General features: G+C 41.5%; 1 protein-coding gene across 3 annotated transcripts in view; it reads left to right on the top strand.

The window, feature by feature from the left end:
• The window catches only part of igf1rb (insulin-like growth factor 1b receptor), a 53163-nt gene that overhangs the window by 13240 nt on the left and 13269 nt on the right, over positions 1 to 26654 (top strand). For 2 of the 3 annotated variants that reach the window (XM_063882182.1, XM_063882181.1), the window contains exons 3-6: positions 20963 to 21266; positions 22813 to 22949; positions 23804 to 23948; positions 26072 to 26280. In XM_063882182.1, the coding sequence (XP_063738252.1) occupies positions 20963 to 21266; positions 22813 to 22949; positions 23804 to 23948; positions 26072 to 26280 (795 nt within the window). Of the gene's footprint in view, positions 1 to 19426; positions 19561 to 20962; positions 21267 to 22812; positions 22950 to 23803; positions 23949 to 26071; positions 26281 to 26654 lie in introns of those variants that run through there. The other variant, XM_063882183.1, reaches the window with a different exon arrangement.

Genomic DNA, 26654 nt, shown 5'->3' with positions numbered 1-26654 from the left:
ACTACTCCTAATTCTCCAGCTATGACGACTACAGTTACTTTTAATTGGGCATGGGACGATATAAATAGGCCATCCGGTGATGGTACTGGCCAACATGATTGCCATTAAAGATGTTATGCCCATTAAAGGTATTAAAATAAACTCCATGCAATTAAAAACATGCACGTAAAATATAATCAACTTCGTCACAAATTCCCATTTTATCGTATATTTTGGAGCCTGTTATTAAAATGTGTTGGTTTTGTTCGACAAACTGAATCCAGTGTCGACTTTTAGAAACTTTCCAGCATTTTGTACCTTTTTATAGATGAATCCAGAATTGATCCGAAGAGGATTTTGGGTTAGTCAACTATTAAATAAACAAGAATCAATGTACCTTTATTTTCTTACACTGCTAGTTCTAAATTACCAGGGTGTTCAGTTAGGCCAGGTAATCTTGGTATGAAATCTCCATGTCTTCCCAGGTGAGACCCTCTAAGGCAGGGGTGTCCAAACCTTTTTCCCCGAGGGCTACATACAGAAAAACAGGCGAAGATCTGGCCCCTCACTAGAGGTAAAGCGTTAGCACAATCAATCAAATGTAGGTCAATTATTGCTGCTAATCCAATATGCCTTACAGCCATCCTCACAGCTGTCCGTGGGCTTCACTTTATTCTGTTGGCAGCTCATTCCTTAAAACAGGAACCTCAGATTGCTTATAATTAGGGGAAATATGAAGGGTCTTTTTGAAGCTTGTTTTGCAAATAATTTATTGGGCTTTTTTCTTTATCAACTAAGATTAGTTTGACAGTGTTTTCCACTTTAATTGACAGAATTTATGAACTCATGAACGCTACTGTGAGGGGTATTTTGATGTTAGAAGTACCTAGTGTCGTGTGTGGGACGTATTCAATTATACTTTTAGTTTTTGCTGAGGGCTGATATAAATAAAGGACTGTAGTTTGGACACCCCTGCTCTAAGGCATGACTGATTTGTTTAGCTTCCTATCCAAGACATGTTCTGTTCAGTCAGTGTAAGCAGACTAAATATAGCAGAAGTGGAGACTGACCCTGTGAAGATGCATTCAGGGCCTCTGAAGCAGCATTGATCTGAAGCACCGCTCTCTGCATTGTTGTGCTCTTTATTAGCCGCTTTATTGGAGGAGTCTGGTGGTAGTAAAAGCAGGCTTCATTAAAGAGAGGAAGGCCGATAGCTGGGTGACCAAACAGAGCCGGCTCTCTGAAGTGAAGTCGCTCCATCACCTGCAGAGCGGAGGCTGTTTTATATGCATGCTTTACAATCCTGTGTGCACGCAGCATGCATGTGGCAGTAAAAATAGGCAAGTTGTTTGTTGCTGCTATACTTGGGATCGTGTGTGTGTTTACTTGATGTTGAAGCCGTATCAGCAAGCACTCTGACAATAGAGCGAGTTTGTTTCTGTAGGCCGACTATGAAGCTAGAAATGCAGGGGTTCCTTGATTATAAAACAATGGGATTCTTCCATTGGCTCTAATAATCTCTCTGTCAAACACGCATTTATGATACTTACATGTTTTGTTCAGCAGGATAATCTCCACATACTAACACCACTTTATGACCTTTGAGGCGTCAAGGCAATCGCCAGAAGTAGAAAGCTATCTCTAGGCTATAAAGGGGCTACATCACAATCACACTGTGACCTCGCATCACCTCCGCTAAGCTAAAGGCGGCTAATGTTCGCCGTGATGAAGTTTAGTAAACTCATTCAAACACTAGCAGCGGGGTGTGGGATAGTGGGACATTTGCTGACGTATTTTACACTTCCTCTTAAAGAGGCCCCATTATGTTTTCCGGGGGTCTTCCCTTCCCTGTGGTTTGTTCTATAGATTTATTGCATGTAAATGGTCTGCAAAGGCTACATTTACAACATTTTATGTATGCATCATTCTACAAGCACTCATATGTGATGTGGCTCAGGGGGCGGGACATGTCTCAGCGGTCGACCAATCACAATTAAGCCGGCCAGCTACGATGCTCATTCCCGGTTCTTAGGACTCATTCCAGCACTCTTTGGCGCCCTGATTCAAGCTTCAGTATGAACACAGAATGTGTGCCTTGCTCACAGGCGACTTTCTATTGCGGGGCCTTTTATCTCCGGACTCCGCTCAGTCAGGGGATTCATAACGGCAGAAGGGAAAAGTGCAAACCCTTGTTTTCGTTGAGTCGATATAAAAGCAGTCGGGACTCATTCACAAATGGGTTCAAAGCTGGGTTCCCTCTCTGGGAAAGCGCCGTGTTTGTCGTGGTGGTTGTGGGGGTTACATTCTGCCGTGTTTACTTCCCTCATTTGTTTTTCTGGAATCTGGTTTGGGGTGTTTTGTCTTGTTCATAACTCACAGGCTTCATCCAAAGAAGAGCCATGTCCGTGCATGCTGGGAAACAAACACACTCCCTCTCTCCCAAACACAGAAACCCGCACACACACACTCTCTCTCATTGAACAGCATGGGGGATGTTTTTCCGGTGCTTTGTCTGGTCTGAGGAGATGAAAGCACATCATTAAAGTACAAAGTAGGTCTTCAGGGATTTACTGGAAGGAATTCATGTCTTTTGTTAACCTCTGGCTGCAGGGATTACACATTAAACCTGAAGGCTTGTTACCAGATTAATTTACCCTGCGTGACATGTCACTGTTTGCTCATTTATACTGGAAGTGTATGGTTGCCATTGAGCTGGTCAGGATACACATTTCTTAATGCCTTTATGTTGAAGGGTTTGTAAGTTTCCATCTAACTTATAATGACAGGAGACAAAAGGGATCATGGTTGCTTCCCTTCCCTTTCTCTACCTTCAGTGTTACTTTAACTGAAGGCTGGCATAGGAGCTCTGAAAAAGTATTGTAGTTGTACGGCATGATTCAGTCTGGAAAAACATCAAACCTTTGGTAGAATTCATGTGATGTGACAAAACAGCAGCTGTTTACAGTTCAGCTGTGGGGTTGAGACAGTGATCGATGCTGACTCATAAATGGTACAACAGGTTTATATCTCTGACAGAGATTAGGCACTCTGGTCGACTATAAATCATAATGCGATGAGTTTAGGATGAGAGCTGCAAGGGTTAATTAACTCTTCATTTAGTTGATCAACAGAAAAATAATTGGCAACTGCTTTATTGTAGTTTCTCATGCAAAATGCAGTTTCAGCTGCTGAAATGTGGAGTGTTCTTAGTTGTTCTGTCTTTTAGAACTTTGAGAAACTGGGATGGGTATTTGTCAACATTTTAAAGCCCAAACAATAAAATATCCCAAGATTCATCAGTGATTAAAGTGATCGTTAGTGGTACGGAATCACTTTTATTCAGCTTAAAGACAAAGAATCAACATTGTTTCTGTGTCTCTATATTACAGAACGTCTGTTTCATACTGCTGCGATTCAAGATATAGTTAACAGTATTGGAGAGCTTTGAGTAAGAAACCAACACAACTGGCTGGACACATATTTGCATGTGGTATACAAGTCAAAACTGGCATTGAAAAATGAAAGAGGGGAAGGAGAGTGAGGAACGTGTGCTTTACCTCAGCACCAGCACTAGGGTTAGGGTTAACCCGAGGCCTTGTTACAAACTCACAATGGTGTGGTTGCTTGAAGTGAATACATCTGCACTTTCCCTGCAGTCCGGAGCTTGAATCTCTAAGTTTCTTTGGATAAAAGCTTCAGCCAAATGTATTGAAGTGATGGTCTATCTATCACTCCATTGCACACATCATGCAAGCAATGTGTTGTTCTTTTTAGTATTGTAAATCCTGCACATTTACTGCTCCACACTGCCTCTTTTTAAATCTGCACAGCCCTCCACTTTGAATATAGTATGTGTCATATTTGATCACATTTGACTTTACTCTCACGTACTTATATTCTGCGTAAATAATGTCTTTCAATTTCTTACAATCACTTTGACAGATAGCTTTTATGATAGCATGTTATTGCTAAGTATTCTTCTTTCTGTGTCTTTGTGTGCACCATGTACACCAAAGCAAATTCCTCGTATGTGTAAACCTACTTGGTGATAAACCTGATTCTGATTCGGTGATGTAAAGAGGGCTAAAGCTTTGTTGTTGATCCACAAGGTTGAAGCCATCAAGAGTGGTTTGTCATGTGTCTGTCCAACTAATGCACAGCTTTACCGCCTAATACTCATATTACATGACAACAGGACGTGCGACAGACCAGAGAGCGTAACACAATACGTGTCGACGCACAGCCACATGTAGACCGGCGCAGGTTGCACCAGTGACAGTGTGTGCTGTGGACATTATGTAAGCCCACAGGGGAGAGGGTGGAGGTGTTTCTCAGAGAAAATCAAAGACAGACGAGCCCAGCTCCGGCAGGGAGGTCAAGTTATCCAGACAGTCTTTGACCCGGTGCTTAGGGCTTAAAGAAGCCCGCTGATGTCGGCCTAATCTCTGCTATGATTAGCTCCATACCATCACGTACCCAGCACAGACACCCACTCTCACAGTCAATGCTCACACTAGGATGAAGCTGGCATGGGACCATGTTTGAATCCCTGGTCTGCAAGCAATTCATGAATGCTCCCTCTTGCGTGATACCCTAAAGACACTTCAGTCAGTGCATCAAATGAGATTGACTGAACACATACCTTCAGTTCAATTTTCCGAGAAGACACCACCTTCCTTACCTTCATTATGCTGTCTTACACTTGTGGGCCCGTCCTTTACTTTCACAAAATAGCTTTTGGTTGTGAATTAACAGCCATTTCAATCAGAATCTGAGCTGTCAATATGTAAAGCTGTATTAGCATTAGCATTTAACATGTTCTTTGGACTCTTGATGTACCGGTTTTGAGATATCCAATAGCAATTACTAATGCTTGTATTGAAATTGCGCTTTGAGTCCTAAAACCTGGAAAAGACTTGATGTACGACATTAAACACATGGGTAAATACCCCACTCGTGAATGGCTGAAGTGACTAAATAAACTTAATCAACACAAGTCTGCTTTCAGCTTAGTGCTGGTGACACGTAAGCTTTCTGCGCTTCTAAATATCAAGTGACCAAATCAGGATAAGCTTCATAACTTATTTTCTGAGCAAAGTAACGAAATCCAATGGAAAAATCCCCTTTGTTTTTTTATTATAATTTAATTGCTACCTTCAGAGTCGGCCTACAAAAATAGCTAAGCACTGCACCACTATTGTCAGTGTGTGTGCTGATACTGGTACAAAGTCCAATGGAAAAATCCCATTGCACCACCCTATAGTAGAGACTCAGTTCTGACCCACTCTGCTTGTAAGCAACTAGTAAAAGGTCATAATTATACTCGATAACATCTGTAAATACCCTTAGTGTGATCCTGCCCTTCAGGAAGTGTATTGTTACAGTCAGTGATCGCGCTCTGAACCTCCCATGTGATGATGCACAACTAGTCGTACCCTGACCCAGAACCCCGAAGGCTCTCAGGCCTGGTAATTATAGGGACTTGCTTTGTAAACCAGGCACATCCATGACTACTTTTAGTGAACAGTCACACCCATGCCTGGAATTCCTGGAGGAGAACATTACTGGTTTGGCTGTGTTCGGGTGCCTACTGTAATTATGTGGCCCTTTAATTGTGCTCTGTTAACACCGTTAGATCGGGATGAGCTGGGACCAAGAACTCGGATGGATCTTTGGGTTTCCTTAAAAGATCTGACCTGGGTTGGAGTAGTTTAGAGTAGAATTACAATGAAAGAGGTCAGAAAGGCAGGATGTTTAATCTCTAATCCTGTAGTTTAGATCTGTAGCTTTGTGTATGTTCATCTAATTGGCTTAACACTTACCTGTATCAGTCAGGAGGAAACAAGAACTAAAAACCTGACTTATTAACACATCACTTACGTTTTTTGGCTTGTGTATCACCATTAGCATCATGCCTCCAATGTCGCCAAAGCAGAAATGATGACACAGATTTAATATTTGGACTGTTTGGAGCTAATACTTACCAGTTAACTGAAACCTTAACACACACTCACACACACTTACAGTTAGCAGCATAGCTTCAGGATAATCCTCGTAAAGATCCAGTAACACGGTACAGAACCCCTCTGCTTGAAAGCCATGTAAACCTACCCAGGTGTTAGCATTAAATGTGGCTAATTAGCTGTCTTTCTAGGACCGTTTGGCTCCAAAGTTATGGAACAAGCTCTTCATGATATCGCTTGAAGTCTGCACTTCTTCCGACACCGACTGAAAACCCACCTGCTTTAACTGCACCTTGGCCATTAAACACATAACTCTTAAAGTAGTAGCACTTAAACAGCTTTGCCCTATTTGAAGCTAATGCACTTGCACGTTTGTATCTTCAAAAGTTAATTGCACATATCTTAAGTCCAGTTGGATAGAATCAATCAATAGGGTCTTAAGCTAAATCATATGTAATGCAGTGGCTGTTTGGGCGTGAATGGACCGTCATTGATTGACATCTACCTGTTGGCTCTGTTGTATGGGACAGAAACACCTCTCAGGTTCTTATTGGTGGATCCAGATTCATGACTCATGCATTGCCATCATTGGTCCAACCCTAGTCATTGTCAAGACTAAACCAGAGCCTTCATTGTTACCCATCTCCTTAGGCGTAGATTACGTGGGTATTAATGTTATGGCGACCCGGCGCCACGCAGTCTGGCAGGATATCAACGGTAAAACCAACCCTAGAAAGCTTTGTTCCTTACTGACCTCTTGTGGTTTCTATCCGTCACGTTTGGGTGTGTTTGGCTCAGGGTAAAGAGTCAGCCATATCACGTTCAAACAGGGTAGCGTTGAGGAATCACGGTGAGCTTGGTCGACGTGTAAAAAGCATCCTTGATTTCCTGTCCTGATAAATTTGCCCGACATGTTTTTGCCCTCGAGGTTAATGTGATCTCACTCTCTGCCTCCTTCATCCTTCCTCCCTCCATCGAATTCCACGGATATTTCTGTCTCTCCGCGCCAAGGAATCTTACAAACACGAAGAGACTCAGGAATGCAGACAACTCCTTCTGGTGTGTGTGTGTGTGTGTGTGTGTGTGTGTGTGTGTGTGTGTGTGTGTGTGTGTGTGTGTGTGTGTGTGTGTGTGTGTGTGTGTGTGTGTGTGTGTGTGTGTGTGTGTGTGTGTGTGTGTGTGTGTGTGTGTGTGTGTGTGTGTGTGTGTGTGTGTGTGTGTGTGTGTGTGTGTGTGTGTGTGGCTGGGCTCATCAGGGTTTACATTTCACTGATTTTGAAACTCTCCCAACAGCTTTACTCACAGCCTTCAGATTCTTCCATGGAAGGGATACATTTACTCTAACCACTAACCCTCACCTTTACTCACTCTGTAGGTTTGGGGATTCAATCTCCAGTACCAAACTAAAAGCTGAAATGGACGTGACCAGTATTTATGACACCAGCTATCAGGCTGTCCGATCTGTAGCGTAAAAATAACGCTTCCCTGATGTTTCTCAGAGGTTCTTTTATACATATTTTGTACGCGATCTGATCAGCTAATGAAACTGTAACATGGTTTAATAACAAAGGACTCAATCCACGTGGAAATATACCTTCCACAGTCATGTTGAGGACTGGTTATATCACTCATCAGAATAACCATTATTGGCTGGTTTTAAGTCACTTACAGAGTTTTACAGCTCTTCCATTCACTTATACTCCAGATGAATGACATGTATCTTCCTTATTGTTGGCTTTCCCTTAATTATCATTCATTTAGAAATAAAGGAGGGAGTTTATTTACACTTACAGGGACTTTAATTGCAACAATATCTAGAATTTATTGGATTTTATTGTAATGCAGTCTTTGTTTAGATGACTATTGATATTTTACAGTCCTAAGTGAGGTATAATCTTAAGCCACAGCTTCTAACCTCTCCTGCACAGTGTCGTTTACATCCTTACTGTCTTATTAATACACGTAAATGTGCAAAGCTAAGCATCAACTATAAAGTCTTCAACCAATTGATCCAACTACAGCTCCTTTCCCTACAGAAGACCTGCAGCTCCTGCTTTGAGTTTGCATGTGAAATATGTGAAAAATCAACTGTGATGACAAACAACATCATCTGTATTTACTGAAAACAGTCTCCAAGGCATCCATCAGTGGCTGAGTCTCCTATTTACCGGCTTTTGAGCTCAGTCCTCCTCCTCCTCCTCCTCCTTCAGCCTCAACGCTCAACAAGTGTTGCTACGTTAGCGCAAACTGTTGATCATATGTTGCTTTGTTTACCGCTTGTGTTTGCATTAGCTAATACACCATTTTCCCCCCCTAGCAAGATGCTACTAATTAGCTTCATGATATTGTTTAACACACCCTCAAGAACACACATGCAGAGACGCACAAATCACCCACATCTAGGGGGGTTAGCGAGCTGTCTTTGGCGATATTAAATCAGGTTGTTGAGCCAGGACCTCACATCTACACACACACAGCCCTCATAACTACTCTGTTTGTGGCCATTGTTCTTCTCCTGCCGCTATCTTTGTCTTTCTGTAACTCAAGCGCTATTTGATACGCTTCCTAAACCCGCAGGTATCAGGAAACGGCTAATTCGATAGCTCCTTTGTAACCTCCTTGTATTGTCTGTCCTCTGTTGTGGCTCCGGGGGGGGGCCGGAGTATTTGATTTGTCTTGTCTTTTTCCAGGTCAGTCAGCGGGGGGATTCCAGGAATTCCTTTTGTCTGTAGTTATCCCGTCGTGTCAGCTGATCTGACAGATGTTCCCAACTGGTTCAACAAGGCTAACTGTTGGCACTGTTTAGACTCAAACAGTCATTAGGATGTGGATGATTTGACTAGCCCGTCCGACGGTGACGAGTGAAGAGTAACGGCAGATAAGAGGCAAACATTTGGAAAGGTATCTGAGACTCAACCTTGGGACTGATAGCTGGAGGTACCAATGTGGGAATATACCATCCAGATTCATGTTGAAGTCTGGCTTATGGCAGTGTCCTTCATCAGAATAATGATATTATTGACTGGTTTCTCTCTGCCATTTTAGCTTCTAACCTCTCCTGTTATTGCAGATTATACTTGCTGGTTCATTCCCAATGTGTAGTGGATAAGAGGGCTTGATGGTAAAAAATGTGGAAGGTGTCTTAGACTCATACTTGTTTGTTGAAGAGGACTACCTGGAGGTATCAAGGTTACAAATACTGTCCATGTCATGTTTGAGTTGGCTTTATGTCAGTGTCCTTCATCAGAATAACCATATTATTGGCTGGCTTCTCATTGTAAGTCACTCATACTGCTTTACCAAGTTTTTTCCATTGCATTTATATCTGCTTCATTGTCGGACTTACCTCAATCATTCTCACTTGAAAATAGAGGATATTATTAGAATAACATCTAATGGATTTCCTTGTAATGTTGTTTTTTTGACTATTAAAATCTACAGTAATAGGGGAGGTGTGATCATGTGCCATTTCTAGCTTCCAGCCTCAGTGTGTTGTAGGTAAGATTGAGAAAGGGATTTTTACTTGTTGTTTAAAGTGACTGGTATCTGGAATTACCAAGGTTAAAAATACTGTTGAATTGGACGCACACTATAGGGATTGTTCATAAGAAAGAGAGGAAAATGAAGCTGTAGTTGTTGTACAATCTTCCCTGAAAGACTGCCTGCTCTGTGTCTGAAAAGCCTTCAAACTGGGCGTCCATGGTTTCTTCCCCGTCAACACTAACATGTGGCAACATGCCCTCGCCCTCAGAGACCCTTGCTGATGTTTTTCTACAGTGAACCCGCTACGTTTCCTCAGCTCTCTACTCTCAACCTTTGCACAAACATAGCCATCTGTCAGGGTCTGTTTGGCAGAAAATTCCAACGAACAACTTTTCTGTTTCTTCCAAATTTCTGTAGAAAACTCCCGTTGTTCCTGTGGTTGCGTAACTGCACAGGAGTTACACTGGCCTTGATATGAAGTCACTTTTGTCAAGTGCTATTCTACAGTCTTTCTAGGCAACAGTAGAAGTAGCTCTTGCTGTGCTTGTTCCCTGGTTGAGAATAACCACTCAACCATTACACTCCACCTGTATTTACGTTGAGATTCGTCCGTCCACATTCTGCCGTGACAAGCAGTAGTCATCCACAACAAGGAGACCCATGTCCGGCATGTCATCGCGCACAGGAAAGATGTTCAGAGAGCGCTTCACCTCTGTTAGTGTTTTGAACACTCTGTAATTATGAACAGGAAGCTGTGGACCACACATCTCCTGTGGGACGCTTTCTCACACGGGGAGGAGTGGAGGGGGGAGACGAAAAATCCAGCATACGTTGGATATTCCTGTCGGCAACGGTGTGCGAAGGACAGCGCTTCACCTACCTGAAGTATGCAGATGGTGCTTGGTGGTAATAGGGCTCTACTTTCTCAAGTGTGTGTTAAAATACCCTATATATCTGATGTGTAATTGAGCCTTTTGCAGCATGATTCATTCATTTGATCAGGACAGGACCCAGTGAGTCACTGAGTAGGGATCCAAAGTCCTTTGCACCAGCCAATGAAAATATCGCTTCCTCTCCAATCACTGTTTCCGTACAGGTTTAAAGAGAAATATCCAAATAAATTGAGGAACAGTGTTCATTTTCAGCCGTGATACTCAAGAGGGCTCAGCAGGATTACATAACGACTATAATTCCTGTAACTCCGGTACAGTTTCTCTATTAGGTTTGAGTTGTTGGTGGATTTCGGCAGCCCTAACACAGGCAGGATGTGCGGATGTCTCTATAGCACTGTGTCCGTGGCGGTCTACTGCGTCCTCCGGCTGGTTGTGATGTCAGGGTGGCTCGAAAGGTGACCAGGACAGTGCTGGTCAGCCATGAAGCGCTGTGAATGGACTGAATGAATGGAGATCTTTGTTATAGTGACGTGAACTAGCCTGTAGACAACACACTGACCGGTTCTCTGAATCACTGATCCACTCACTGAACCTACACAGACTTCCTTACAGAACACGCTTTGTATGAGGAGTGGGAAAACGCAGCTATGTTGTGTGTTTCCCGTCCATTATCGACTTCTGGTTCAGTCTGAGGAGAGACTGTACCACTGCTGTTTATTTCCCAGCTCAGTGGGAAAACACTCTGGGAGGTCAGTGAGTGCGCCGGGGGTTTAGAAATATCTATCCATTAGCACAACATCTTATCCTTGAGGGTCACCAAGGGGGCGCAGGCAGCCGATCCCAGCTGACATTGGGCGAGAGGCGGGGTACACCATGGACGCTGTTGCCTGTCAATCAAAGGGCTGACACATAGAGAGGAAACCAGAGCACCCAGACAACATGCCAGAAATAAAAGAGAAAGGAAAAGTGAGCAGGGAGCTTTTAGAGAGCTTCGTCTCGTAAGACTTGCTGACTCCTTTAGCCCGATGTCACACGTTTCCTCAGGGGCATTTACAATCTGTACTGCATACAACACGCTCTGTCCTTGAGACTCTTGCAGAAAATAAGGAAAAACTCCCCCAAAAAAACCCTCAGCATGGGAAAAACCCTAGATAGATCTGTGTTGGTTCTCCCAGTTTACTAGCTCTTCCAAGGAAAGAAAGCAAAGGTAGTAATTGGGAAATTAGAGCCAAACAAGTTGGTTTTGAACTCCTTTTAAGTGTTAACTGGGAATCAAAGCCCCAGTGAATGAGTCTGGATGCTGATGAATGAAACGGCGTGGATCAATACTCTCCCGCCTGCTGGTCGGTGGCAACCCAGTAATATGGTGTTATGTTTGTGTGTTGGTGAGACAATTTTGAAAGTCGGGATTTAGAAAAAAAGTCAGAATTTTTAGGACAAAAGTGAACTTTCTTTTTTTTTAAAAAATAGTTGGAAATTCAAATTTGGAAAGAAAATCAAAAGGAAAAAAGATTGGGAGACAAAAAGTGTGACTTTTTTAAAAGAAGATGATTAGGGCCACATGAAGAAGGAGTTAGATTAGAGAGAAGATGGACGTTTTTAAAATTTAGAAAAAAAGTCCGAATTTTTAGGAAAAGGGATAATTAAGAAGAAAATAATTTAAAAATGTAAAAAAATAAATAAACTTTTTGTAAAAACTCAGAATTGTTTACAAATTAAAATGACATTTTTAGAAGTCGACATTTAGGAAAAAAAGTCTCATCTTTTGTTAAAAAAGTGATACATTTGAAGTAATATTCCAAACAGTGAAATTTGGGAAAAAAATCTGAAGTTTGAAATGTGTTATTCTGTGGGGACTGGTTGGTTTCAATCCACCTGTTTTTATGTGCCTTTTTGAATCTGCACATAAGAAAAACTGGAAATGTCAAAAGAAGAGTCGTGAACCTCGGCTAAGGTGCGGTTGTTTGTGTTTCACTCTGATAAAGTTGCTTTAAGTTGGCATTGTGTGTTTCGGCGTTGTGTTTCACCGACGTCTTCTTGTTGCACCCCATGGAATAATATTTGGTCAGACTGGATATTTGAGGCCACCTACTACCTCTCTGTCCTACTCCTCAAAATCACGTTGCGATATCAGATAGAAATTAGCATTCATTTACATTTTCTTCAAAAACAAAAAGGGGTTGAAATGTCTCCTAAACTGTGATGGAAACCAGACTGTGCTCTTTGAATCCATGATATCCACAGAGCCTGGCATATTATGGTCTACAGCACATGTTTAATGACTATGTATGGATGGTAAATTCACATATCATACTTCACTAAATACAGGCTATAAGTGGGAAAGGGAAGTTAAATGTAATTCTGAATAAACATAAATCAGTGTTTGATTACCAACCAATGAACATGGGGACACACTGGGAGGTCATGGAGTTGGCAAATGTGCATTGTCCCTTCCCAAATAAACAAAAACAAACACTACACTGTCTTTTTGGACAGTGGGAAGGGTAACCCAACACCAAATCGCACAGGAAGTGGAGTTTTCGCCCGAGGGCTCGGTTCCTGGCAGCAACCAGTGCAACACAATTAATGGAAGGGTACATACCAATCCCAATATTGACCGCAGCCATTTCCATCTCGCATCCTGATCACATCAAGTTATTTATAAAGCCCAAAAACCACCCGCTTGATCCTGGGAATCCAATACAGTGAAGCAGAAACATTTCCCCCCTCATCATTATTGGAATTAATTGGAGCAACTCAGTATTTTTTCAGATGCAGAAAGTTGATCTGTACTGGTTTAAAACTTGTATGCTTCCATTATGCTGTCTGTGTTCAGTTTCTACACTACTGTTTATAGAGTTTATATCCATAAATGCTATTCCTACTGTATTTAGCGGCTGTAGGCAGTCAAAAAAGGGGCTAAATACGGGAAGTAAACACATAATCGATCCAGTGCTCGACCATTCATTATAACGTCTCATACAATCTGAATACTGATTGACTGACTGAAAATGCAAAAAGCTACTTTAAGAAACCCTTTCACGTGGCCCTGAAACAAAAAACAATGAAATAGTGTGTGTGTGTGTGTGTGTGTGTGTGTGTGTGTGTGTGTGTGTGTGTAGAATTAAAGAACAGATGTGCGGTACACATATCAAATAAAATAAATGTATTATATTATTTATTTACGACGAGGTTTCAGTAAAAAAACACAAGTTAAATAACAATACGGAATATAATGTGATTTATTTAATTCATGCTCAAAAAGAGGGGTTATTATTCCTGTTAAAACCACGCATCATGTTTAACAGTTTAGGCAAAATGAATGTTTGCTCAGACTCAAAGCACAGATCCTAGGTGGGGTTTTATTTACACCTTTGTGGATCCATCTAACGCTCTGTAACTTGACAGAGAGGTTATTAATCAGATTGAATTCCTGCCAAATATCCTATCTTCTAACAACACAACACCGGGGGGGGGGGGGAGGGGGGGGTGTAGTTTACACTTGTGCAATATTTCCAGGTGGATTTCCAGTCAATGCCGTTGACATTAAAGCCGATGCAGATCTCTATCGGTGTTTCTGGATCCACACGCTGTGCCGTCATCGGTCTAGACGTCTGCCTTTGTTATGGTTGTGCTGCTGAGCAGTGGGACATCCTGTTCCTCTCAGCCGAGGACGGGGGCTGAAAACAAGGATTAACAGTCAGAAAGGCTTTTAATTCTGAGTCGATCAGCTGATCGGGCGGCAGAGAGGCGGGAAACTTTTGTCAACCTGCAGCGCTCACCGTTAAAGGGTGTATCTTTAAGGGTACCGTGCAGGACGTATTTAGAGTCATTTCAAGCTAATGTGAGGCTACTGAATAGGTACATGTTTCTGTTAATGTAAGCTGCTGTTGTGTTGTATAGGTATTGTAATATGAGTGGATTAGAAACCAGAAGCAGAAGACTTTATCTATTAGCGGTAGAAATTGGGTTTTGCGATAGTTGCTCCATTTGAGAATTAAATGAAACGAAAACATTCAAATAAATTGAAAATGTTTTAAATGTGACAAGTTAAAGTAAGAACATGCAACTAAAGACAGTATGCAACACAAATATCAAATACAATACATCTATTATGTTATTGATTTATTACCGGGTTTCGTTTCGTCAAACATCGGAATTGTTTAACTTCTTTAAGAAAGACAAGGCACCTAAAAAAGAGTCTGAGGTTGCTGAGATAAAGATAGAAGGTTCAGACTACATGGAGATTTAAATTCATATGCAATAAAAAGACAAAGTAAAGTAGAAGTCAAATCGTGCTTTTTAAACCCCTTTTATGTGTGTTGGTATATAATACTGCTTATACTCTGAAAAACTACCCACAGTAATTTAGACAACCCAAACCTTTATCTGTAAAACACCTTTGAGACTGATGCCAGAAAATAACTTTTCTAGTGAATATTAAATATTAGTATGAGTCACTTCCTGTCTAAATTAAGCCCCGCCTCTTCCCCGGTGTAAATCCTGCATCAGAGCGAAGCTGAAAATAATAGTGTCTTCACGTCTGAAAGCTGCTGAGTCATATATTGCACCTCCAACAACAAATAGATCCAGAGTTTCTTTACTTCCTCTCCAGAAAAAAGGAGAGTAAAAGAAAGGATCAGAAATCTCAGTCTCAGTGTCAGCCTGCTGCCTGCCACTCGTCCCCCGCAGACCCACCGGACATCCATCCCCTCTTTATTCTCCTAAACTGTCTCTGCCGTCTGACCAGACATCTGACCCCATCTCCATATCTCTGGACTCAGTAAACCCTTTCTGAGCAACAGAGATATGGTTTCCTGGCATCACTTTATAATTTTGATTCCTCATGTCTGTTCTCAAACAATAATTAAGAAGTGTAATTGGACGCTCGTTTTGACGCTGACAGGTGTGAGTTTCCTAGCATGCTCTCTGCTGAGCTGGTGTCTCTGGGTCAGCATTTTGACCAACAGCGCTGATCTTTATCCCAAAGTGCTGCGTAATGACACGGTGGAAAATTGGTTTACTGCTTGGACTCTTAAATACTCCATACCTACTTACAGGGACGTTATGCCGCCCATCGCTTCATTCCACTCCTTTAATTCACCTTAAGTCCATAAAAAACTGGACCAAGACGATGCAAATGAATGCTTGTTTTTATAATCAATATTATTTAGATACGGTTGTTAGACTAGAGTAGATATTATCAGAATGAAATACTTAATAAGAATTAAATTTAAATAAAATATTAAAAGAATTTGCAATAAAAATAAACTAAAAAAAGTAAAATCAGTTTGTGTGGTCTGGCTCCCCCGTCTGGCAGCTCTACAAACTGTGTGTGTGTGTGTGTGTGTGTGTGTGTGTGTGTGTGTGTGTGTGTGTGTGTGTGTCTGTGTGTGTGTGTGTGTGTGTGTGTGTGCGCGAGCGACGCTTAAACAATATGGTGTTTTTACTTTACCATCTCCACCTTTTAAAACCCTTCTTTTTTACCATATCCTCTTCCCCTCTCCTTCCTCCACTCTCCCCCTTTTGGAAGTTTATTTTCCTCCCTATCATTCCTCCTGCTCCTCCTCTTCCTCCTAATTCTCCACATCCTCTCTTTTCGCTGCAGCATCTGTAAACGGGGCTTAAAGCTGGGATCCATTATGTTGCAGATGTCCAGTGTCAGTCTCCTTCCTGTTGCTCATTAGCACGGGTTTTTTTTGGGAGGGGGGAGGGGGGTGCAAAATGAATCCTTTCCTACACCTCTCCCATCACCTCATCAGAGGGGTCAGAGATCGGGATGGAGGGTTTGAGGGGTGTTCCAGCAGGGAGAGAACATTTTGTGCCAGCACTGGTTCCCCTCCTGCTGAGCTCTAACAGGCTGCTGGTGGGACCACACAGCCTGACGCTCTGATTGGCCGGTGCGCCGGTCAGGAGGCGGACAGGAGGTCATGTCATGGGCACCGGTGACGGGTGTTCGTCGGATCGGAAACACGGCACGTTTTTTCTCTACGGGCGTCCTAAATTCAGCTGTCACTCAGAGAGAGGCGGACAGAGTGAACCGTGCTCATCAACACGCCTGGCAGGGCAGAGATACTGGGTTTGGTTTATGGGATGCACTGGTTTCACAGATTGGTTTATTTCGTTTAAAGCGAACCGCTTTTGCTCCTAAAGCCGCGACGACGTTATGAATCTTGTTTAAAGCGGCGGCTCTCTAAGGCACTGGCAGAGCCTCATCCTCCTGACTGACCTACAGTCTGTAGCCACCATTTAGCTATCATATCGTCCTCTCGTCTCCGCTGGAAGAGTGGTCTGCTTGCGAGGGGAAGGGGGGGGGGGGGTCTCTGTGAATCAGCGCTATGCTTGGACAGCGAGTGATATTTTAAACTCGGCATTCTCCGGGGGAATCTTAATTCACCTTGCAGCACGTACATATTACCCTGGTTTTGTCGAGAAAACCACCCGGCAGGTCTTCGTAGCTCAACTTTCCATCCTAAAGTGACCTTTCCTTCTCCATTTGTAGTCTTTCTGCTGTGATCCACAACGCTACCATGGTTTCCACAACGGAGCAGGGCCGAGGGTTGTTACAAAATGCGTGCCGTTTAAAGGAAGTTGCGGTAGCACGTTAATAACACGTTAACTTTGACAGCCCTAGTATTTCCTGATTGGTTGATTGGGTCCAGCGACTACTTCTCCTCATGATCCAACTCCTAAAAGTCACATTCTTTTCTGCCGTTTTTTCTCGAATTTCAGCCGAAACCTGGCATCAAGACATTCTGTATTTGATTATCAGTATGTAGTCAGAAAGCTTGGACTGGTGTGGTTGTGCAGCCTGGACAAACTGAGTAATATAAATAATCAAAGGCTGTTTTATTACTGGCAGCTGTTGAAGGGATGTCGCTTAAAATGGTGGTTTTTCCTCCAGTGTATAGACACATTTTTCCAACCATTGAATTGCTGGTCATAAATATGTCTTAAAATTAAACATAAATACAGCAATCCTGTGATATAAATAGGTGGTTTGTCCCCTTACTCTGGTGGTCCACACACTGTTCTGCAGGGCCCCCTCACGACTACATGCACCAACCTCCAACACTAAAGTGCATTTCATTGTGGAAGCATTAAACGTGACTCTGCTGCATCTTTTACTTTACTGTGCAACAACCTTCATTGCTTCCAACAGATTCTCTAAAACTCTGCTCAGAAGTAGCAAGTTTCTCACTCCCTGGGAATAAATGAAAACCTTACCGTTCCCTTCCCAGTACAGGAGCCACTGGATGAGGTTAGTTGTTCTTAGTAAAAATGCATGGCAGTCTTGTTATAGAAATGTTGATATTAGCTGGTCTTCTTTCAGAGTGCAAGCGTCAGTCGTAGATCTTCAGAGTTAACCCCTTTTGATTTTGTGCTGACGGACAAAACTGTGACTTTCATGGCACTGAGTTCCAAGTTGAAGGAGTAAAAGATGAAGCAGATGGTTGGAACCTCTCTGTTGAGCTCCAAGCCTCGGGAATGACTTCCTTTTCCAATTTGACATCTGTTTTTGGGAGACTTTTTTTCTTGTCTTTGTTCAAAGGGCCTTGCAGTCTGTTCCCAGCTCTTAGTCCAGTTGGGAGCTTAGTGAACCCGGACATGTTTTATGGTAGAAATGCACATAGAAACGGAAGGATGCTAACCTGCATATGCTGGGCAATTTGAACAATTTGCAGAAGTTGTGTTAATTAGCACTTAATTGCATTACAGCCTATACAAACACAACAGATAAAAGACCATAACTGTACTCTCTGTGGGCTGATTTTTAAGTTCAGGGGCCTCGAGACTGCCATTCTTTATCCTGAAAAGTCAGAAATGGACTCAACATCCTCAAAAAACACACCAAGAGTGTCCAAATCGGCCCACGCCATTTTTTTTGCAAGTTGCATTAATTAGCAGTAAATTGCATTATAGACTATGCAGACAATTCAGATGAAGGCCATATTTGTACTCTCTGTTGGATGATTTGAACTGCCATTAGTAGTGTTGCAACCATTGGATATAGAGAGCACCAGAGGAAAATGATTATCTCTGGACTATCTTTTTTTCAAATAAATCAGCAACCTGTCCAACCCAAAGGATCCACTACAATTTCCAAAACGACAATTTATTTTGCAAGATCCATCCCTTGGGACTATAAATATGGCTTCTTTCTGGTTAAAACCGTCTGTGTGGATCCTGAAGAGGTCAGAAAAGAAGTCGGCGGCCCCAATAACCTCCAAAATCACTCCAAAATCTCAAACCTTTTTCCACATGAGATGCTAATTAATGCAATTTATGCTAATTGTGCTAATTGCCCAACATATGCAAGTTAACATCCTGCCGTTTCTATGTGCTGGGGACCCCTACTTTACATCTCTGGGTTCATCATACTGACTATCCTGCACATGCATCACTGAGATATAAACAGGAGGCGCTGCAGGTCCTCCTCCTGCCGGCTGTCTCCACTTTGTTTGACACTTAGACGCCAGAGGCAACATGTTGCAACGCGCTTCAGAGTTTTATCGCTCGCATCCCATAAACAACGCTTCATTTCCCCCTAAATTCACTCTGTTTCTGTTTAAACACAGGCCCCCGCTAACCTAAGAGGATGACATCATGATAGTTGCAGTAAGATCCCTTTTTGTTTACGCCTCACAGGAAACACACGGAAACGGTTTCAAGCATCTATTTAAAGTGTTTCCATAGCAATTAGTGTTTGTTTCTGAAAGCTCTCCGGCGTTACCCTCTGCAGACTTTCAGACAAGTAACTATTACTTTGACTTTCAATTAACGTGCAGAGTGCTTTCTGGATCAATCAGTGAAGAAGAAGAGGTCGAACTCTGTTTAAAGGAAAGAATAAATGAAACCCAGATTATTAAAAGTAAGAGGGCAAGAAGCCGCTCGGTTTTGCACTTTGATTAGTTCTTCATTATGTTTTAATCAGAATATTAACATTTCATGAATACATTTTGCAAATCCTCCATTAAAGGACATAAGGGATGCACCAATTCAACTTTGTTTTCATCTGAAGTTTATTTTCTCAACTAAAAGGTCAATTTTCTGCTCATTTTCAGGTATAAATCTGTTACCAGCGATCACCCTCTGCTCTGATTGGTTAGCTGGCCGGCCCTGTTGTGATTGGTCAACCGCTTAGAGATGTCCCGCCCCCTTTAGCCTATCACAAACAGTGTGTCGGAGCGCTATAGCCAATAGAAACACCAGAGTGTTCCATGGTGATGTCACTATGTTCCGTAAGTACACAAAGGAGAGGAAGGCGTTTCATGCAAGGATTTTTGCCTTTGCAGACCATTTACATGCACTAAAACCAATATAACACACCACAGGAAAGGGAAAACCAACTTTCTTTAACAACAAATCAATTTTATTTTATTCTAAGTAAGTCATTCGGTCAGTAAAACATCAGAAAGTAGAGTAAAATGTTCCTCCCAGTCCAAGGTGACATCTTTATTCAACATTATATTCACTCTAATATGAAGTAAAACCAATAAAAAGCAGGACGTCTTTGTTTTTTAGAGGCAAAAGCTTCTGTTTTACAGCTGCTGAACTAATGGAGGTGATGAAGGCTTTTTCCACTTATTAAATTATCGGCCGTAGTGTTCAGCCGCTCGGTTCCCCCTTCATCGTAATTTAATTTCCACGGCTCTGATGTGTGGCTTCTCTTCTTCACTCAACGTAGTTTTCCTCCTCCATCAGCGTCCCTGTCATCAGTCACAATGTCCTCTTATTTAGAGAAACCACAGCCAGTGGACCGGTGACTTCCAGCTGTGTTGGGAGGAAAACCCGGAGTGGAGTCTGGTCTCTGTGGATCTGGGGTGAGCGTCTGGGAACCGGCTCATCCTGCAGCTGGTGTTATGATCTGATGAACAACCTGTCAGAGAATTAATCCACGGTTATTTTAGAGCTTTTTTACATACAGTAGCCTCCGGGAACGTACATGCAGAGTCTGAATACCTCTGCACACCCTTTGGTCTGTTTTGTAGTGTTTTCAGGCTGGTTTTACTGTGTGTGTGTGTGTGTGTGTGTGTGTGTGTGTGTGTGTGTGTGTGTGTGTGTGTGTGTGTGTGTGTGTGTGTGTGTGTGTGTGTTCCTAGCTGTAAGGATTGGTCGATTGACAGAAAAATAATCGACAGTTTGGGAAATAATTGATCATATTTGGAGTGTTGTTTGCTGCTCTCAGTCATAACGTTTCGTTGTTATGGTTATCTTTTTACACTGCATCATGTGACTGCAGCTTTAAAGGGAATGTCTTTTGAGTTTTGAACAAAGCAAGTATTTAAAGACGTCGCCCCAGACTTTGAGAAACTGTGTTGGGCTTCATAGACCAAACACTTCACCCTCTAATGTAGAAAATAATAGTTGCAAGCCCTACAAGTGGTTATTTCAGGCCAAGTACGGACTGGTTGATGTTTTGCATTGCCACTTATCTGAAAGTAAAGAAGTGCCCTTATGTCTAAGCTAAAGTTGTTTTAGTTTGAAGTGTTTGTCAGAGATCGTATTTTTGGACATTTTCCAAAATCCAGCCGACAGACCCATGCTCCTTTCGATCCTTACCTCTCGGTCAGCCTACAGAAATACCTGCACCACTTTAATCTGCACATGTAAATATGTCCTCTCTCTCTTTGTCCCCGTCAGAGTGTCCAGAGAAGTGCGCACGGCGGGCGTGCACGGTGGACGGCGAGTGCTGCCACCCTCAGTGTCTGGGCAGCTGCTCGGCGCCCGGCAGAGACACGACGTGCGCCGCCTGCGTTCACTACTACCACCAGGGCCGCTGCGTGGCCGACTGCCCCCCCGGCACCTACAAGTTCGAGGGCTGGAGATGCATCAGCGCCGAGCTCTGCTCCAAAGTCCACCTGCCCGACTCCAACAGCTTCTTCATCCACGACGGGGAGTGCATGTCCGAGTGTCCGCACGGGTACATGCCCAAGACGCCCAACAGGTGAGCGGCACGTCCAGAAATCTGACGTCTAGAGGGAGTCACCGTGCTCCTGAAAGGCTGACAGTATATTCTATATCACAAAGACTTATCACAGCAGGTATTTTCATACCTGTATGAATCATTATTGTGTCTCGTGAAGGTCATAATTAAAACACTGGCAGGCTATGGAGAAGCAAAGGTAGGATAATAAATAATAATCCAAACGGTTTTGACTGAGGCTGCAGACCGGACAGCGTTTACTGCGGGACAGACATGTTTAATATCGTCACTGAAATAAACAAAACACACCCTCGATTTAACCGCTGAAGTCAACATGTTTTCTTCAGTGTTTGGGTTTGGGTGGAATTACAACATTCAGGGAGAGAAACAGTTCTCAAAGTTCCCAAATATTTGCAAGTATCTCAAGCTTTGCTCTTTAAATGTTGACCAACCTTTAAAGCATCACATAAATCCTGCTGGCTGAAATAAAATAACTGGAGGTGATCTAATTCATGATGAATGTACAGAAGAGGAATGAGGGGTGGCTGTGGCGCAGTGGGATAGAGCAGATCAGGGACGCACAGGTTCAATCCCGCCTTTACACTTCAAGACACTTCACCCTAAATTGCTCCTGTGGGTATTCTCCACAGTACTAATGTATTTAACATGTAATGCAAATGGCTTTGAACACGTGGAAAAAAGCGCTAAAATAAATATCATTAAATATTATTATTCTTATTAAATAATTAAAAAAGATCAAACTCATTTTAGTTAAAATTTAATTAAATTGAAATTCTGAAAATAAATAAACGTTACTTTTGGTCGCATTGCAAAAAGAAATCCACCCTGAACGTCTTTTAATCACCACCTTCATCCTCTGCGCAGCTCAGGGTCGTCTTGAGTTATTTGACAGAGATTGAAAGACCCTATCGTCAGGAACCTTCCGTCTGTTTTCATTTAGTGTGACGCTTCACCATCGGATATTGTTCCTTAAAAAATAAATGACAAAAAACCTGGAAATGTTGACTTTCAGAAATCTGAGAAAACATTTTTTATTCCAGAAAAATTAAGAATTGAATCTTATGTTTCTGAGTTTAATTGAATTGAATTCACTTTCATAAACATGTGTGGACAAAGTAAGTCAGTAAACAAAAGGAGCAAAAATATATCTGTAGGTAAGATGATAAAGAGCGTGTTTATTTTAAGTTTTGAGAAAATTCAATTTAAATTCTGACTTTTTCCTCAGAATTCTGACTCAAACTAAAAAGAGAAACATAACTTTGTGTCCTGCTGCAACTTTTTGTTTCACATTGATCCTCTTCGATAGACATGTGTTCACAAACAAAGTGAATAAATCAAAGGTCCACAAAATAAAGGAAGACTGAAGGTTTGTGATTGAACCTGAAAATCTCTCCCAGAAATACAATGTTCCAGAGACAGAAACAAAAGCAGAGTGAAGGTCAGGGCGCGGAGGACTGAGTCGCTGCCGGTGCGGTCTTATATATGAAGACAACAAAGGCTTCTATCCTGAGTAACACATCACCCCCCCCCCCCCGTCTGTCTCCAGCATGTACTGCAAAGCCTGTGACGGTCTGTGTGATAAAGTGTGTGAGGAGAAGGTCATCGACTCCATGGACGCCGCTCAGTCTCTGAAAGGCTGCACCGTTATCCAGGGGAACCTGCACATCAACATCCGCAGAGGCCGTGAGTCCTGCACACACACACACACACACACACACACACACACACACACACACACACACACACACACACACACACACACACACACACACACACACACACACACACACCTCCACACTACTTAAGGCAACAGTATAGGATACAATCAAGACTTCTAATGAGATTTTGGGAAGTTATCAATCAGATTAATGGTGTGTGTGTGTGTGTGTGTGTGTGTGTGTGTGTGTGTGTGTGTGTGTGTGTGCGTGTGCGTGTGCGTGTGTGTGTGTGCAAGATTTGTTTACTCACATTTTTGTTGACTTGCTTGGCCTCCGATGGTGTGATGATCCACATTTGCTCAAAATAAAATAACCAGCTTTTCACACGTTCAACAAAACAGACCTTTTAAAAAAATCAAAACAAAAACAAAAGAGGCACAACTCCAATTAAATAACAAACGGTGCTCTTTGTTTGTTTGTTTGTTTGTTTGTTTGTTTCTATATGCTTGTATAACTGAAGCGGTTAAAAACTGTAACCTTCCGACAGGCTGCCCTTCTCTGTCTCTTTAGAGAATTGCACCATGGGAATTGTAGTCCTTTAAACGCTGATGACTACACACTGTTATTATTATTATTATTATCATTATTATATATTTGTATTGAACAGGTCCATGTATTCATGTCAAACAGAGAAGAGCTGCACAGAATAAAAAATGTGGATTTAGAATATATATGAAGCTTTGAAGTGTTCGGTGCCGCTGTAGATATAACTGAATATAAAAGCAGGATATAAAATCAAACATATGTGTGTAATAACATCACTGTGTGTGTGTGTGTGTGTGTGTGTGTGTGTGTGTGTGTGTGTGTGTGTGTGTGTAGACAACATGGTGGCGGAGCTGGAGAGTTTCACCGGGCTGATCCAGAGGGTGACGGGCAACGTGCGGATCAGACACTCACACACTCTCACCTCGCTGGCCTTCCTGCGTAGCCTGAAACACATCGAGGGGAAAGAGCTGCTGGACGAGTGAGAACACACACACACACACACACACACACACACACACACACACACACACACACACACACACACACACACACACACCACAAACAATTTAACTCTTCAAGGTCATTATTAAAACGTTGGCAGGGTTGGAGGAAAACAAAGATATGTAATAATAAAAAGGAATGTTTTGACGGAGGCAGCAGACTGGTTTAATCCTCACTGAAACAAACACACACACACTTCCATCTCTCTATTTACAGTCTGTCTGCAGCTCATAGAGTCCTGTTGTGAACTCGGACCCTTAAGTTTTATGATAGAACTGTATAGGACAGGTCTCCAGCTGTAGAAACTAGCTAAACTATATGTTGGTCAATTTGGACAATCGTGGAGTGGTTCTGAGTCCATTTCTGGCAGTTTTAACCAGAAAGAGGCCGTAGTTTTAGTCCAGGTAGCTGATTATGATGCATTTTGGGTCGATTCGAGCCACTCGAAACTGCCAACTTCTATCCTGAAAATGTCTGAGATGTTTATTTTTGCAAGTTCCATTAATTAGCATTAAATTGCTCAATAACCCCAAAAACATTCAAAGATTGTCAAAATCTCAAGCATTTTTTCACTTTTGTCCAAATACTTCCACAACTTTTGCTAATTGTGCTAATTGCCCAACATAGGCAAGTCAGCATGTTTCAGTTTCTATGTGCTGGGGACCCCTACTACAGTAGACTACTAACCTGTAAAGTAAACACGTTTTCTTTATAAGTCCTTGAACGCAGCGTAGTCTAAGCAGAGTTTGCCTCAGGGTCGCGGCGAGGCCTTCACTGCCTCCCCCGGCCTTGACTCTCAGGAATTTCTCCGTCCCATGGCCCAAATTTCTGTCATTCCTGCATGTCTGGGTGTTACCCACTGACTCATGAAACCTGCACCTCCTCCAACATTCAACAGCACTCCCAGTTTAATCCCAGTTCACACGTTGTTTTCATCCCGCTGTGTGAAAACCACCAGAGATCTATGGAGCAACATTGAGACAAATGGCTAAGAAGCTTACAGAAACCACCTGCAGGTCTTTAGAGTAAAGCTGGAAAGATTAAACCACTTATTGATTGTCAAAAAAAGGCGGCAACTGCTTTTATAATCTGTTTTATGCAAATAATTCATGCTAAAAATGCTGTTTTCAGCCTCTCAGGTTAGGAGATGTTATATCATCTTAAAGGATTTACCAAACAAGATATTAAAGACATTACCTTTTGGATCCAGTTTGATTTAAATGTTCACATCATTTAAATCAAAAGTCTGTGGTATTTAATCTTAAAAATATTAATAGTATTTTTTGTAATATTATTTAAAAGAAAATATGACTCTGATAAAAAATAATTAAATATATAATATACCATATAATAATAATAATAATAATAATAATATTATTATTATTATTATTATTAAAATATATTTAAATAATAATAATATTATTATTTAAATATATTTTAATAATAATATTATTAAAATATATTTTAATAATAATAATAATAATATATTTTAATAATATTATTAAAATATATTATTATTATTAAATATATTTAAATAATAATATTATTATTTAAATATATTTTAATAATAATAATATATTTTAATAATATTATTAAATATATTATTATTATTAAAATATATTTAATAATAATAATATTAATATTAAAATATATTTAAATAATAATATTATTATTAAAATATATTTTATATAACAAAAATAAACTCAGATTTAACGAAGGAAAAGTCAACTTTTTAAACTTTCTAATTTTTAACATTGGTTTTATTTTTACCAATATTATAATATATTTCTTTTACTGTTTGTATTATAATAACTATTATGTTTATGTATTTTAATTTACTGATTTCACTTTGAACTAAGTGAAATCAGCTTTGAACAGCGAGGAAACTTTATATTTATTTTATTTCATATCATTTTTGTATTAATTACATGTTCTTTTGTTGTTGGTATTATTATAACTTAAATGTGTATTTATTTGTATTAAACTGCATTCGCTTTAAGGCAACTGATGCCTTTTTCCTCTATTTAACCAATGAATGCAAAACCAAGAAGCACATGATCGACTTTTCGTCCAATCACCATCCTCCTCTCCTCTCTGCAGCATGTACGCCTTCGTTGCCGTGGACAACCAGCAGCTGCAGTATCTGTGGGACTGGAAGCAGCACAACCTGAGCATCGGCACGGGGAAGCTCTTCTTCAGAGCCAACCCCAAACTCTGCATGTCGGAGATCCGCAAGATGTGGGACAAGACGGGCATCGAGGGCCGCTTCGAGGAGAGCGACTTCCGGAACAACGGGGACCGAGCCAGCTGTAAGGGTCACATGCACACGCACACACACACACACACACACACACACACACACACACACATTTACAACTGCTGCGTCCAGTCGATCTGCACCATGTGACAGCTTTAAGTCCGTCACAAGACAAACGTTAACAGAAACGTAATTGAATTCTTTGATTTGATCTCCTCTTTTAAACTCCTTTTGGTTCATATTGAAAACTAACAGTAAAAATGATCTGAAAACGTCGGCTTATTTCTGAAGTTGAGGCCTTTTTCTTCCACTTACTGTTATTTAAGTCTTTATGAGAGTCCACTATTAAGTTCTATGGTGCAATACCTTCTCAAACTGCCCTATGAAATAACAGATTTTACAGGAGAAAGTCTCACTGGATTTCTC

This window comes from Eleginops maclovinus, chromosome 4 (assembly GCF_036324505.1).
Source record: "Eleginops maclovinus isolate JMC-PN-2008 ecotype Puerto Natales chromosome 4, JC_Emac_rtc_rv5, whole genome shotgun sequence".
NCBI classification, from domain to species: Eukaryota; Metazoa; Chordata; class Actinopteri; order Perciformes; family Eleginopidae; genus Eleginops; species Eleginops maclovinus.
Note: the sequence above shows the minus strand (reverse complement) of the source record. Positions and strands in the feature narration are given on the sequence as shown.